This window comes from Perissodus microlepis, chromosome 3, assembly GCF_051167445.1.
Source record: "Perissodus microlepis isolate ML-2025 ecotype Zambia chromosome 3, ASM5116744v1, whole genome shotgun sequence".
NCBI classification, from domain to species: domain Eukaryota; kingdom Metazoa; phylum Chordata; class Actinopteri; order Cichliformes; family Cichlidae; genus Perissodus; species Perissodus microlepis.
The window spans coordinates 30284156-30299826 of NC_140463.1; the positions used below are offsets into that span (position 1 = coordinate 30284156).

Genomic DNA, 15671 nt, shown 5'->3' on the forward strand with positions numbered 1-15671 from the left:
TTCATCTTTTAGAAAAAAGGAAGAAACAACATTTGTGACATATGTAAAGAAGATAAATGTCGAATGGCGGCTCTCTCACACCCTTTTAGGTAAAACCGTTCCTTTCAAAATAAAGGTATTCATTGGGGGGAAAGCGGTTTGAATACTCGATACGACACAAAAACAAACTATATATTAAGATAAATTCTGTGACGAATTAAATGATATTTTAAGGCGTTTTACAGACACGGCAAAGCCAACGCTTTAGTCGCTCAAACCTTGACCGAAACCTTGATTGGCTCTTATTTTGTAAATCACTGTACAGTGACTTCCGTTTGACCGGCCTTTTGACGGCTAACTGCACGCGCCTGTCATTAAAAGCGCGGCGTGTCGGCTTAAAATAGGGCATTCGGAAACTTGGTAGCTAGTTGTGTTCTCTGAGGCTTGTTCATCGGACGTTAGTATGGTTCGCGAAGTGAAAAACCTGGTAAGTTTGTTTACGCTGCTTTCTGCACTTCCTTTTCCTTTTTGAAATGCTGTTTTTACTGTTTTTTCACGCTCCGTGCTTTTTTTGCCGGAGCCGCGCGCATGTTTCCCTCTCGTGATTCATTCTCCATGTCAGCTGAGCCCATCTTGTGGAATTTTGTGGCGTTATCTTACAAAGTTAAGCATCGTTTTGGATTAAACCACTCTGTGTGTGACACATCTAGAGTAAGCGTGTATAGTTGCTTCTCTGATCGGCAGAATAACGGTAAATGGATGCAGCTAACCTTCACTATGAGTCTGCCGCACCCTTCCATCTTGTAGAACTCAGCGCTAGCAAAACTAGGGGAAAGTAAACTAAACTGTCGGCCACCTGAGTCGATTCTGACTTAAACCACGCTGCTCTAGCGTGAACTACGCCGCATTAATGGGTAGATAGTCCGGGGATAAGAAGCTAAGGGCTGCTAGCACCCGTAACAGCTCGGAGCTATCAAAGTGCTGGACAGCAGGCCACGCGTGTTCCCTGGGTGCTGCAGGATGGGTGGGTGTGGACGGCTGTTTGCTTTTCTCTCAGCCAGGACATTGCACTCAGAAAACAGCACTGCTATACTGGTTGATAAAGAGTTAGAAAGTGAAGCATGAGAGACGAGAATCCCCACTTTGTATTTAACACTCTACCTTTGTATTGTATACAGTCGTCGGGGTTTCATTTGCCGCGGCATAAAATATATTCAAGTGTATGGAATAACAGGAAATTCATTTCTGTAATGTGGCTTTAGCTCTATATGCAGACTGATCAGTCTTGCACGCAAAGGCACTAAATAAAAGGCCAAAAAAAACCCTGATGTGTATCAGTTGCTTCTGGTTTAAACCCTCAAGTAATGTGGTCATGTTTCAGCATACTGAAGTCTAAATTTACCAAACTGAAAGAGTGTTGTGCTGAAATCTGGATCTCGTGTGTTGAAACGGCAGCAGGCAGTGTTCACGAGGGGAGCGGACAGCAACGCTTAAACAAAACTACATTTTTATTTATTTTTTAAAATCTGAAATGTAGCTTTTTAGCTGTCGTAGTCTGGTAAATTATACTTGTGACATGTTTAAAAGCATGTATGATTTTTGTTTCTTTTTCCTTCTCTAGGAAGAGTTCCAGAGCATCCTGAAGGAAGCTGGAGACAAGCTGGTGGTGGTGGACTTCACAGCCACATGGTGCGGCCCCTGCAAACAGATTGCCCCACTGTTTGCTGTAAGTGGTGTGAACACAAATGCAAACCCTTGGTTGCTTCTTAAACACTTGTATTTGTGCGAAAGCAGGAAAATGTATTTCACTTGGAAAACTCCATGGCAATTAAGTGGAAACAGAAGACTTAGATTGTTAGAAATTTCTCTATTTAACCTGCACCAGTTACATTCTGTACATGCATTTTAGTCAACTCACTGATTTCCTCTATTGCAGCAAATGGCGGCTGATGACGATAACAAGAACGTGATTTTCCTGAAGGTGGACGTCGATGAGGCAGAGGTAAGCCTGAGTTGGACTCTTTGTTTTTGTTTTTAATAATAATTTAGTGAACTTTTCCACTTTCACATCAAACCCAAGACATATTTGAGCCTATGCCAGGAATCTGTGGTGACATAATCTTAGTGGGAGAGTTATGAAGCACCTTGTTTGTACAGGTTTGTAGTTTTGACCTGGTGTGAGTCATTGTGAGCCATATACACAATCCCCTTCACCAGGAACCACAGCTGGCTCATGTAACAACAAACCGCGGTGCACAGGTTTTTGTAACCACAGCAACCTTTGCTTGATAATTGTTATAAACAGTAACTGCGTTGTTATGGAGGGATTACAGCTTCTGGTAGGGTGGTGTATTGCAGCCACATGCGGTAACCCTTTGACACACATGCTGACTCGAGGCCTGCGTTTACACATGCAGGGTGCTCCAGCCTCTGGCCAGACTCCATGTAGTGTCTGATCTGTGAAGCTGTAAACATGAGCCTTTGATGCCACGTCGGACCTGTTAAGCTGGAAAACATTATTATTTTATTTTTTTTGGCTAGTTTTAAATGAGGTCCCAGTTTTATTTTTCTACTCCTGGCTCTGTAATGTTAAAGCAGGTATCCAAAGCAAGCACCATTTACTTTCCAATGAAACCTTCTGTTTGCAAATCAGAAGAAAGCTGACTTGAACAGAGCTAAATTAGTTTGAGACAGTTGGGCAATCTGAGGCGCTTCAACAAAGCTCAGTTTAAAGAAAAAAAAAAAAAAAAAAAATCATGCTAAGCTAGTCTGGTTCTCCAACAATAAAAATATGGAGCTGGAAATGAGCATAACTGTCAATCTTCAATAAACTTCTCATTGTTAATTAATCTGACCTCTAAAATGTTTGGAAAGTCAGCAGATACACTGGAGCCCCTTTTCCATTAGTACCTACTCGGCACGGTTCACCACGGTTTTCACAAGGTCGCTTTTTTAGTACCTTCTCGCTCAGGGTTCCAAGCGATCCTAGCATGACGTCGTCACACTGCATGTCACCGATTGGCTGGTCAGTAGTATTGGCTGGTGAGTCATGAGAGCGTCTCATTCACGAAAATTAAAACCACTATTTTTGAAACCTGGCAACAAGGGAAATGGCTACAAAAACGCTGTGATCCCCGAGTCTGACGAAAAGCAACAGACCGAGCAGCAGGTATATTCTTGCTTCGATGGCTGCCTTTTTTGTAGCGTTCATGTCGCATATTAATTATGTCGTGGGATGCTATGATGACAACAACGCACTTTAGGTAGTGCCACGAACGCCAATTGATCAGAGTCGAATGGAAACGGGGCTTAGAAGTACTGATGACCTTTTTAAAACAGAAGTAATTGAAATGGATCCAATTTAAATTTCAGTGAAGCTGTAAATACTCTGGCTCTTGAGAAACGTTGTCACCTGCGTGTGACTCTGTTGTCATGTTCCAGATCATTAACCAGCATAGGTTTCTAGGTCCGTAAAACGAGTCACTGCCTGCTGGAACAAATCCAAGCGTACTCTGGTGACCGTCCATCAATGGCTGCTTGTTTCCGTACAGACCGCAGTCATAAACAAACCTTGCCGTTTGTTCTAGTTTAAGTCTGTAAAAGTCAAATTAAGAGTAATTTTGTTTTCCAGAGGTGAAACGGGCAAAGCAGAGGTCCGATGCAGGCAGGCTGAGTCTCGGGCACTCTGTAATGAATTTGTTTTCATGTTTTGGCCTGAACTGTCCACATGTGGGGAGACATTAATATTTATGACAGTCGGTTCATCTGATGTTTTTGCTTTGTCTTTCAGGATGTGAGCTCATCTTGTGGAATCAACTGCATGCCCACCTTCCACTTTTACAAGAATAACCAGAAGGTAAGTCGGAGCGTTTTTAAGTGTTTCTTTTTGGCTAATTCACAGACCAGCTCAGAAAAACAGCTTTAATTTGTGCTGAAATCACTCTCTCCTCTTTGTTTTTGGAACTGTTAGTACAAACGCTTACATTTAAATCTGCTAAAAGCTAGTTGCTAAATCAGCTGGCTGGAGATTGTTTAATATTACTTGATAGTTTTCCTCTTTTTGCCAATGAATTCTAAGATTGCTCAGTAAATGGAAAAATGTGAATGTTTAATGATTTTTAACCCTCTTCTTTCAGGTACACGAGTTCTCTGGTGCCAACGTAAAAACGCTAAAGGAAAAAGTAGAAGAGCTGAGATAAGAAGTCCAGTTGACACACCCATGTTGTAAAAGGAGGAAAAATGCCTCACAGTAGAAGCTGTTACCCTCTGTACATTCCTCATATCTATGAAGTCTATCCCAAACAGGCAATAATATATCCACATATCCCATAATAGTTTAGTGTGTCTGTGTTAACAACAGGCTGAAATATGAAGCCGATCATTTAATTAAATTCTACTTAAACTCCTTTGTATGTTAATGTGCTCGACAAGGTGGTTTTAATAAATGAACTGCAATTAACTCAACAGGCTTCGATGGTATTTTATGCTTTAATAAAAATGTGAGAATAGTTTACACATATACAATGGACCATCACAGCAATAGTTTGTACACATCGTACAAGTATATAGCAGCATATGTTTAATACTGTTGAGTCTCTATATGAAAAAATACAGCTTTATCTTACAAAATCGTTCTTGCTTTGCGGAGAGATGAGTGAATCGTTTACGAGTGTTGGTTGACTATACAAGGATTCCCTTCATAACGTGATTCACACAGAGCCGAGTGGAAACTTTAGAAATGATAAGGTCCTGGCTTCCTCTTCCTGCAAAAGGAAGAAACGGTCATTAGCTGTGGAAACGCATCGTAACTCTGTGAACAAAGAGGTCTGGATGCACTCAGTGGGGATAAATTAATTATCTGAATTTTTAATGGGGAGCATTATGCTTTGGGCTCGCAGTAAATCTTTGTGTTGCGCTCCACCCATCCATTCATATAACAGTTTATTGGCACCAACCGACAGATACAACTGGCCACATACAGCCCACCTTGATCTTAAGTGGGCCTTACCAGTGAAATTTCCCCATCAGTGAAAATAAGTTTAACTACACATTTTATCCCCGAGATATCCCAACATATATTAAAATGCAGTTTCCACAGGATACAATAATGCTGCTGTATTAACTGAGAGCACGTCAGCATGGCTGGGCTTAAATCGGAAGAAATTAATGTAAAAAGTGTGGAGCTCGTTGATTGGACACAAAGTTTGTGGGAAAACAAGAACTTTTCTGTCATTTATCTGTTACCTCACTGCTTTTGTACAGTATCAGTGGCCATCGATGATCTATCAGCAGGAAAAACTGTGAAACTTATGGCCAGAAATCCATACTATGAAGCAGTGCAGGTTTACCCTCATGGATTAGAACAACATCCACATTTCCACACTTCTAGCTCTTTCTTTGTGCTTTCTGTTTAGCATGTGACTAAACGACTGCTTAACTCTGACCGTAAATGAGTCACTGGAGCTCTGGTGAACTTCCAGGAGGTTACAGCAGACTATCCATGGCTGATATTCTGGGAAATCTAATTCAGAAGTCAGTGAATCATAGAAATGCTGGTCAAATGAATTATAATCATAGGAAAAACTAAGCTATCCCGTTGCGCACAAATCAAATGTAACTTTTGCAAGTTTAAGGACACTTTTTTGTTTCTAAAAAGGAGATCGGCTTGTAATATTCTGCTAGCAGTAGCAGTCACTCAGCTGTTAAGAGCTGACTGGCTCCTGTTAGTGGATGATTCGTGAGAAGCCTCAAGACTTCTCCTATTTGGTCACCTGTTGGTTTCACTTTCTGATCAACCAGTTTGAAAGGTTTGAACACACATCCTGTTGCACACCGAAAATGTTTACAACTTGAAAGATTTCAAATACCAAGTACATGTTGAAATGTAACCAAGTGGGTTTAAGTTGCCAAATATGTCATTTTACATGCAATTAGCTTTTTCACTTGTCTTATGATCAGACATTCAAAGTTATGAACTAAATAACTGAGGTTGTCTGTAGTTCCTGGGTCCAACCGGCCTGCTGTAAAAAAAAGGATGTTTTATTCTCGCCCCTCAGAGGATGAATAACAATATCTTAGTGGTCCTCAGACTTTTGCTCTAGCACCGTCAGGCTGAAATCAGGTCAGTTCTACTGCTTGATGGCGACAAAGCCATTCCTATCATCTGTGCAGAGCTTCTAGCACGACTGTAAACCTTTAGCACAGGAAACACACTTATTAGAGTGCAAAATGAGCAAGGTGCTGGAAATATTCCTCAGAAATTTTGGTCCATATTGACATGAGAGCATCACACAGTTGCTGAAGTCAGCTGCTCATCCATTCACTGGACTGGAGACGGTAAAGGTGATTTGACTACAGTGAACTCATTGTTGTTTTCAAGAAAGCAGTTTGAGATGATCTGAGCTTTGTGATGTGGTGTGTTATCCTGCTGCAAACATCCATCAGAGGATGGGTACACTGTGGTCATACACAGGTGGACATGGTCAGCAACAATACTCAGCCAGGCTGTGGTGTTTAAAGCAGCTGGTACTCAGCGGCTCAAAGTGTGCCAAGAAAATAGCCTGAAGTGCTGCTGTAGCCCATCTGCTTCAACCTTCGACGTGCTGTGCTATCAGAGATGCTCCTCTGTGTACTTTGGTTGTAATGAGTGGTTATTTGAATGACTGTTGCTTCCTATCACCTCAAAGCAGTCTGGACTTTGTACCCAAGGCATTTTCACTCAGAGAACTGCTGCTCACCGGATATTTTCTCTTTTTTTGGTCTTTTATCCTGTCTGGAAGTTTGATAATGTCTAATATGTCACGAGTGTGTGTGGGTGTGTGTGTGGGTGTGTGTGTGTGTCTAACCACCTGGAGCAGTTGTGTCCGATCCAACCTGAAGGGCAGCTACACCTGTTCGGCCTGATGCATCTGCCTCCGTTCTGGCAAGCTGACGTACACACAGCTGTGGTCACGCAGAAAGACAAGAGACAGAAATCGTCAGTACGGTGTCTGATGAGGAAACCCAACAGATAATTGTTGGAGGAAATGTATCTTTTATAACCATGAAGTCAGCTCGCACTATAAACATTAACACTGCTGTGACAGCTCACTCTGAGCAATAAAGAAATAAAATTGAAAGATAAAGATGTTTGTCTAACAGTGCATGTGCAGGACTCATTTCAGTGTTCAAGCTTGTTTAAGTGTTACTCAGGAACATTGTACATGTATGTATGATGTACATAACACAGTCACAATAAAGTAATGTGATATTTATTATCCCCATATATCATCTGACAGTTTTAAACTGCTCTATATAGCATTATTATCACTTTGACCTTCAGATCAATCAGTTGACCTTGAAGGAAAGGTCAGAGGTCAAATGGGGCATAATATGTTTAAACCTTTACAAGCTACTTTATATATGTTGGCAATACAACAAGTTCCTAAGTTTTGAGGCTTTTTGTGATTTTTTTGGCCAATAAATCAATAAGTTGACGTTGAAGAGCTCGATGGATGTCAGCCTGATTTTAATGGATTACTAACATGACCCCACTCTACACCCCTACGTTTTATCAGAATTCACTCAAACTTTTTGAGCTACCGCGTTTACAGACAGACTCACTCACGCAAGCACTACGAAAACCACAACTTCCTTGGTGGAGGTCATAAACTGACGTATATCCAACTGTAGGACATTTGTTATAAAGCCTTCGTAATCATGGCAATGCTTCTTTAGTTTCCTTGTACGGCTCTTGCTAAATTTTGGTGTCTGATGGTGTTCCCTTCATTCTGGGTTGCTACGACTGCAGATATGCACGTTAAGGACGACCGTATATATGGCACTAAACTGAGCTAGCACGTGACAATAAATGTCACCCTGGAGGTTTTCCAGTGAGATTATAGGAGAATGGCCTATAACTGTACAAAGCAGTAAAAAGACAAACAAACACACAGCCCATAATTATGCTAGTTTGCTACCAAGTATAAAATATAATAATATATAATATAATACAAATACTTACAGCAGACAGATCACCAAATTAATAATAGCTTATATATAAGCAAGTTACTTATTAACAATAAATAGACAACTACAGGAGGCAGAAATCCTCTGGGCTAAGTGTTGCTAGGATGATGATGATCCTGCTGTAATGGGAATCCTGCTGAGATTTACTTGCGTACATACCATCGTAAGCACTGAACGCTTCACTGACACGTGAACTCACCGGTGTGGCAGCGCGTGCCCGTCCACCCGGTGGGACACTCGCACTGGTAAGGGGCCACGCAGCGCCCTCCATTCAGGCACGGCAGGATGCAGATGGCTATTATGAAAAGGAGCGGAGAGCGTTAGGAGGCAGGTATTTAAGATCACCATGAACCTCTCTCTTTGAAACCATCTCAAACATGCGGTCAGCGTGGAGCTTCAGCGTGTTGACATCATATATATAAAGTGGACAAAAAACTAGATGAAGAGGTCAAAAACTGCAGCATCACTTATACTACAAGAAATGAACTTAATGTTCTGGCTTGCATACTTTATCTAGCCCTGTAAGAGTTTAGCATGTTAGCATGGTAGCATTTGCTAACTAGCACTAACACAGAGTGGAGCTGAGGCTGATGGTCGGTCAGGTAGTTTTCCAGGTATCTGTTCTTAAATAATAAAATCAAAATGTCTTGATGATGTTGCTAGATGAAAGGTTAAGGGTGCTCCAAAGCTCCTCTTGCCCAACAGCTGGGTTGGGCTAAACACCCGATGGTATGCAGATAGGATTTCCAAATGACTTGAAACTGATCATCAGGAGAAAATTAATGTCAGAAAAAACCTTCATGGCAATCCATCAAATAACAGCTTAGCCATTAAAGCCATTTCATCTTTATTAATCAGTATGTTTAAAAGCCTTTTGATTAATTCCAGTGTGACTGTTTCACAACGATTGTTTTGATTTTTGGTGACTCGTTGCTCTTATAAATATATATATCTATATAACTTGTAGTTTAGGTGAACATGCAACAAATACCATTCTCTCTGTTTTTCAATCTTTTCCACCGTGGGACATTTTGAAAATCAGTTCACAGCCAGATTATGTTATGTAGCAGGGTTAGGTTTGGGTGATTTTTACAGGAAGTTGGCCAACAGCTGTGAGTTGCATGCGAGAATTTCTTGTGTAAGACTGTCATACGTATGTTTTTTTGCACCACAATTTCTGTCTTATTTCTTCTGATTAAGTACTGGTATCACATAAAATGAGAGAAACATCTGGACTGTCTTGTTAAACCAGAGAGAATTCATTTTTCAGCTACAAACAGACACTTCTCTGTGCTCCAGTGTCTGCAAAAAGTTAGCCTTTGTTTGACCATAAAACACTGAGGATCACGATCAGGGCGTGAAAAGGGAGAATTAAACATGTTTACGATTATTAAATACTTACGCTCCTCACAGAGGCGACCCATCCAACCCTCGGGGCAGGAGCAAGTGTTGGGCCGCTGACACACACCTCCGTTCTGACACTGTAGCCAGCACACCGCTTAGGGAGAGGACACACAGACACACGGACAAAGATATCAAATTAAGGTCAGAGAAATGGTTCCTGTAACACAGAGTTACTATTCTGTGAGCATATCTCACAAAGCCAGATGTGCAGCTATACAGTGAAGAAGACACTCAACAAAAATGGCCATTTAACCTCACGCACACAAACAAATGAAGTGCAAACACATCAGGACAGCAACAGTGTGTGCAGGGAGGCAGGAAAGAGCACAAACTCAGCAGCTGTTCAGGGAAGCTTAGCCTGGATCCAGCCTTTGTTTTCATATTTTATATGCAAAACACCTGAACGGTCATTTGAGTTTCACACAGGGATTCAGGGTGGAGCTCAATCAGTTTGACAACCTGCTTTAGTATCTGTACTTGATCAACAGGAACCTGATTTCAGGCTGATATGATTGTTTTCATGTTTTTTCTTTCAAATGTGACCTCTTTTATTGATGTTTTTAACCCTTTTCTTTATTTTACAGCACTAAACTAATTTTTTTCAGAGTGACGTTTATTAAAGAGCGTAACATCGTAATTCAGTTGCAGACTACTCAGTGATGACAGATTGGTAACTATCATGTGAATGTGATAGTATGGTGAAGTATTTGTTTCTCATTCAAATGCAGCGCAGTCATAAAACTGCTTGCAGGTCATATCTTTGTTCTGCTTGTGCCGACTGAGAAAAGGAATTTCCCAATGTCTAAATTCCTGGATCCTGTTCAGCTGACACTCCCATCATACCACAACTGTGCGCGTGTGATTCATGTTTACTCAGAATAAAACTGTAAACTGAACTGTTTCTTAAAATCCTGAAGATGTTACGCTAAAGCTTAATCTACAGATGTTCTACATGCCCGATTTTCCTTTAAATAATTTAATTATTTAAAGGAAACCCCGTCATACAAAGGTGTTTTTCTTGTTTAAGGGTGAGGTTTTTCTTCCTGGATCCAGGCTTCTGAAAGTATTTGCACATAAACTTCAGGGCGAGCTGTCAGAGCAGAGCGCCGTCGGTCATGGTACAGAGAAAGATAAGAGAGCCTGTGGTGAAGACAAAAACCACCCCCACAAACCTGCTTCTGCCGCTTCCATAGACTGTACCCATGCAACCAGAGTGCAAGCACATACGTGTTAATGACCTTCACAGATTAAAATCTCTGTTTCGTAAGCAGCAGTAGGTAAGGGAAGAATTCAAAAGCTGAGAAGCTGCATGGCAGTATGAGTTACAGGATAAGTCAGCTGAAGCAGGAAGTCTCCGTTTCACGTTCGCTCTACCTCTGCATGTGGGGGGCGGCGTCCAGGTGCCGTTCTCCAGACACCTGCTCCTTCCAATGCCTTCCATGGTGTAACCGCCATAACACGAGTACACCGCCACGTCCCCGAACTGGAACACCGCCCCCCGCACCACCCCGTTGGCCACATGGAGTGGGGGGCCACAGGACACCCCTATGGAACGACCCACGAGTTATTCACTGCTACCCCCGTCTACAAACACTGCTGCTTTGCCTCTTTAACGACACGTTTGCACCAATCTGACTGTAAAATGAACCCAGACTGTAAAATTTATTGCGCTGTAACATTTCTGTCCATCCCCATATGTGAGTACAAAGTGTGCACCGCAGAGAGAAATCTGTGCTTATTAAATTAAACCCAGTGTGTTTCCTGCACCCCCCAGTAGCCCCGGAGACAGTGATTTTCATGCAACACATCCAAATGTGTCAAACAGTTCAGTGTTGGTTTGATTTGGTAAAAGCCCCTTACTGATAATCCCCATGAGGACAAAAATGGACTCGGATAAACATGCACGTAGGAGACAAACCCCCCAAAACAGCATGCAAACACATACAACGAGCCACAGCAACATGAGCACTGCTGTGCTGCATATTCAGGACAACTGCATGTGAGAATGATCAAAGGACAATCTGACAAAGGTTGCCATAGAAGCCGCAGAGGTGCCCGTAATTAGTTCAGCACACAGGAGCCGACGCAGTGTTTGAAGCAGCCTCATTTGTTTTGATAAAAGCTCAGTGAGACAACAGAGAGACAGCGCTTCACCTGAGACATGCAAGTGTAGAGAAGCACAACAAGACAAGGGGAGCATGCGAAGATGTGCAGTGTTAAAATTACAGTGTTTCGACAAGCGAGTATAGTGACATCATTTAATCGCTGCAGTACTTGTAGAAATGTGAGTAAATCACATGATCTCACTGAAAAAAACTAAACTTAGTAACTGTACTATGATATAACAGAAAGGTTTACATTAATGGTACAAAGGAACTAAACCTGTGTAGTTCAGAGGTAACACACAGTGACAGTAAAATGAAAATTACAAGCAGTAAACTTCCTCTTTAATTATATAATTTACGAACTTAATCATTTAGTTTCCTGCTAACAAACGTGACATTCTTCGCATATTTATTCACTTTGAAAAGAGTCGTTCAAATGAAATCACGTTTTTCTGTTTTGTCACATTTATTCAATGCCACCTCACAAACACGTGATTCCTTACAGATTAAAAAGCTGCTACAACAACTGAAGAGACTTGATTAAACAGAAGAGATTAATCTTCTCTTTAAAAAATAACAATACCTACGTTCACACACAGAACTGATGGGGCTCCAGGTCTGGTCTGACCTGCAGGTGATGGTGCCGCTGCCTTTCACCTGCTGACCTTTGGGGCAGGTAACGCGGACCGACTGTCCAACACGAAACTCCTGCTGGACTCTGTCCCCGCTGCTGTTCCAGCCCGGAGGAGCCGGGCAAGACTTGGCTGCGAGAGACAGAAATGATGGATATGCTTTTAAAATTTGTGATGCCAGCTGATGTAGTTCGTGTATCAGCAATACAACAGTATAAGTCCTTAGTCGTTTACAGTCACGGTGTACCACAGAAACAACATGTACTAGTAAAGATTGCCGACACTGTGACAGAATGATAGATGCAGATTAAACTGAGGCATTTAAATCGTTCTACTACACAATACTAGCATAGCAATGTAACACTAGGGCCCACAAACGTTACAAAACTGTGTTGTGAATGCTACACTTCTTTACACCCCCCCCCAATACATCAATAAAATGCACCGCATCTACATATCTATATGACGTCACTGCACAAAAGTCTGGTTATTTTGAGACCATGGAGCAATCCTGTCACATCATCTGTTGCAGCTTAACAAACTGACAAAATGCAGCACTGGCATTATGTCATGTGTATTGCACAATAATCTGCACGTACACCAACCATCTATGAGTGGTCAGTGGCTGCTGCACTTCTCTTTTCCACATTTGTAAACGGAGTCAAAAGCTCAAGTCACTGTCATCTAATTTCTTCTATTTTTCACTATTACTATTTTTCATACACCATGTTTTGTTTGTTTTCTTTTTTTTGTGCCAACAGAGATAATGAATTACATAAGTCTGAGAGACATGTATGTGGAAGTGTCTGTCATGACATAAGACTCCAAAATCAGCACATTCCAACAAACTGCAGCCAGATTACGAGGAGCTGAGTGGGTGACTTCTTGTCACAGGCTGTATTGTGAAACAGATGAAGAAACTCAGTGATGTTGCAAAGAATTCTGAAAGGCCTCTGTGTTAGAAAGCGAATGATACCACAGGCTGCCACGTGGCAGGAAGTCAGAAAGCAAACCAGTAAAGATTCTTTCGAAAAACGTGTCCTCACGTTGGCAGGTGGGGAAAGCGGAGCTCCAGGCGTTGCCCCCTATGCACACCACCAGAGGATCTCCCACCAGGTTGTAGCCGTTGTCACACTGGAACTTCAGAGCATGCCCAGTGTTCAGGCTGAGTTCCTGCACTTTACCGTGCAGCATCTGTTTGGGGCTGATGCAGCCTCTGACCACTGACAAGACAGAAAGACCACAGGGATGTGATGTCAGACGTGTTTGATGCACAGACGTCCTTTCACTTCTTTTGCTCACTGTCTGCCCTCCATACCTTCACACGTAGGCACCGGCAGGCTCCACGTGCCATTGTCCAGACAGGTGAGCGTCTCTGGGCCGACCAGCTGCAGCCCAGGATTACACACATAGGTGACATTGTCTGGGCTGGGCTCACCTGCCGGTTGTGCATTTTGTACTGTGGGAGGAGCCCCACATGATTGCAATGAGGACGCTGTGAAGAAAAGGGTCAAAGGTGCGGTAGTGTTAAAGTACAGTATATGTATCTGCTGTAGCACATTGCAAAACATGAACTCTTTAACCCTTGAAAACCTGCTAAGTGTAAACCTTGAAACTCTTATATGAACTGAGTGGTTTCTGGCCTGCTGTCAAAACAACATCACTGCATGTCCATCAGAAGCTAGTGAGGGCTACGCTTGGATATGTTTGTGTCAATAAACTTTATGGATGTTCCAAAGTTTAGTAGAGGGAAAAAGATCACTGATAGAACATTAAGATTAAATATCCGATCTTATCACAAGCATGGTGCCTCCTTGTCTGCCTCTGTGCACAAACCCACCAACACACACTGGCTGCGTGCCGCTCCACGTTCTGTCTCCCTGGCAGATGTGGATGGAGTCTCCCTGTGACAAAAAGGGGAGAAGGATATTTGATGGTGTACACACAGAAATGCGTACATCCATAATATTGACTTTTTCCACTGTAGAATGAAGTAATGTTATTGTGTGAGTGTTATCAAGGCAGTCAGCGGCTTCTACTCTTCGTGTGCATTAAAAAAAGGCCGTCATTGTATCGAGTATCCAAACTGGGCAGTGCAGAGTATCACTTTATAAAGAAGACAGTGACTCAGCTCTTTCTATTGGCTCAGTTACTGCGCACACCTATTGATTGCTGAAGAGAAGTCACATGACTTTCTGTAATCTCATTGTTAGCCATTAGTGCAGTGGGTGCATGCTGTTTAAAGGCAGAGTGTGGGAAAGCAAGAGGAACACAGGAGCTGAGTGGTCATTTGTTATGTAGTTTAGGACCGACTACATTTGTTTTTCCACGTAAAGAGATGCCAGACGAAAAAAGTTCTACCTTCATGTCAAAGCCAGGCAGACAGGAGTACATGACAAAGTCTCCATAGTTGTGGCTGTCCCCCTCTACGATACCGTGAAGAAGAGGAGGAGGTTTCTCACACATCACCATCTCACAGGAAACCGAGGAGATACTTGGAGACCAGCTTCCACCGACCTTATCACACAGTTTAAAAGCAGAACAGGAAACCGCTGCGTTATCAATGTTACACACATTCATTCTCACTTCTGTAACCTTTGGCCATTTCACTTTATGTTCCTGGCAGGCATATAATGGATTTTCTGTGGTTAATTATAACTTAACAGGGGAGTCAAATTCACATTAAGAAGCTGAAAGGCAAATCTTTAACCAACATCTTTCTTACCTGACACTCTGCTAGCGCTGACCCCTGCAGGTAGAAGCCAGTAGGGCATGAGAGGGTGACGGTGCCCCCGACAGGCGTGAGCTCCTTCCCGGTGATTACCAGATGGGGGATGGAGAAGTTGGTGGGTAGCAGGCAGGGGGTGGGGCGGCACCGAACGTTGTGTTTTGACCAGGTGGCGTCGCTCTGGCAGGACAGGGAAGCTGTCTGCGTGGCTAATTCGTATCCATCATCACACCTGCAGACGCACATGATGATACACAGAGTACACTCTTTCTGTCTTGGATTTTAATCCATTCACAGAAATGGAAAGTAACAAACATCCTGTTTACTGTGAGCATGAAGCCAGTTTCTCTAAGATTCAACGTAAAAATACAAATATTGGTGGCAGCCAGTGCTAAACCTTAGCCTCCTAGTAGATATCGATTTCAAAATCCTACATCGACTTGTTCTCGAGTTAACGTGTTCACACCACAGTGATGGTAGTACCCCATCAGCCTTTCAGGGCTGAGGCATAAAATGTTGAGAGAATTGATACTCAAGAGCATTACAGCTAAAAATCCACATATTTCTGTGATGGCAACTTTTTCGTGACTCACATCAAAACAAAGGAATGAAGAAAACTGAGAAAAGTTTTGATGCTCTCCTGAGTGAACAAGCATGTTTGTCACTAAATTTTAAGAGCAACTTACCAGAAAAACATACTGGTTCAATGCAACTACAACATCAGTGCATGATAATAAAACATGAATTTAATGATGATTAGAAATGCATCTTTTAAGTGCACTTCAGTTATAAATGTGTTCTTTGATGAATCAGATG

The 15671-nt window shown here is 42.2% G+C and overlaps 2 protein-coding genes across 3 annotated transcripts in view; one reads left to right on the top strand and one right to left on the bottom strand.

Annotated features, from left to right (window-relative positions):
• The first annotated feature begins 334 nt into the window (after positions 1-334).
• Positions 335-4438, top strand: LOC146391130 (thioredoxin-like). Its single transcript, XM_084923998.1, has 5 exons — positions 335-466; positions 1601-1705; positions 1916-1981; positions 3770-3835; positions 4116-4438. Exons 1-5 carry the CDS (start codon positions 443-445, stop codon positions 4176-4178), a joined length of 324 nt encoding a protein of 107 aa, XP_084780124.1. The 5' UTR covers positions 335-442; the 3' UTR covers positions 4179-4438.
• A 10-nt stretch (positions 4439-4448) lies between these two features.
• The window catches only part of svep1 (sushi, von Willebrand factor type A, EGF and pentraxin domain containing 1), a 108160-nt gene continuing 96937 nt past the window's right edge, over positions 4449-15671 (bottom strand). The window contains exons 39-49 of one of the 2 annotated variants that reach the window (XM_084923976.1): positions 14853-15087; positions 14489-14644; positions 13968-14031; positions 13446-13622; positions 13174-13350; positions 12083-12259; positions 10765-10935; positions 9389-9484; positions 8186-8281; positions 6828-6921; positions 4449-4742 (exon numbers count right to left, since the gene is read on the bottom strand). In XM_084923976.1, the coding sequence (XP_084780102.1) occupies positions 4712-4742; positions 6828-6921; positions 8186-8281; positions 9389-9484; positions 10765-10935; positions 12083-12259; positions 13174-13350; positions 13446-13622; positions 13968-14031; positions 14489-14644; positions 14853-15087 (1474 nt within the window). In that variant the 3' untranslated portion in view covers positions 4449-4711. The remainder of the gene's footprint in view (positions 4743-6827; positions 6922-8185; positions 8282-9388; positions 9485-10764; positions 10936-12082; positions 12260-13173; positions 13351-13445; positions 13623-13967; positions 14032-14488; positions 14645-14852; positions 15088-15671) is intronic. The other variant, XM_084923978.1, reaches the window with a different exon arrangement.

Coding starts and splice junctions, on each gene's coding strand:
- LOC146391130 (XM_084923998.1), top strand. CDS start 443: ATGGTTCGCGAAGTGAAAAACCTG. Junction 1,982..3,769: donor TGGACGTCGATGAGGCAGAG/GTAAGCCTGAGT, acceptor TTTGTCTTTCAG/GATGTGAGCTCATCTTGTGG. Junction 3,836..4,115: donor TTTACAAGAATAACCAGAAG/GTAAGTCGGAGC, acceptor CTCTTCTTTCAG/GTACACGAGTTCTCTGGTGC.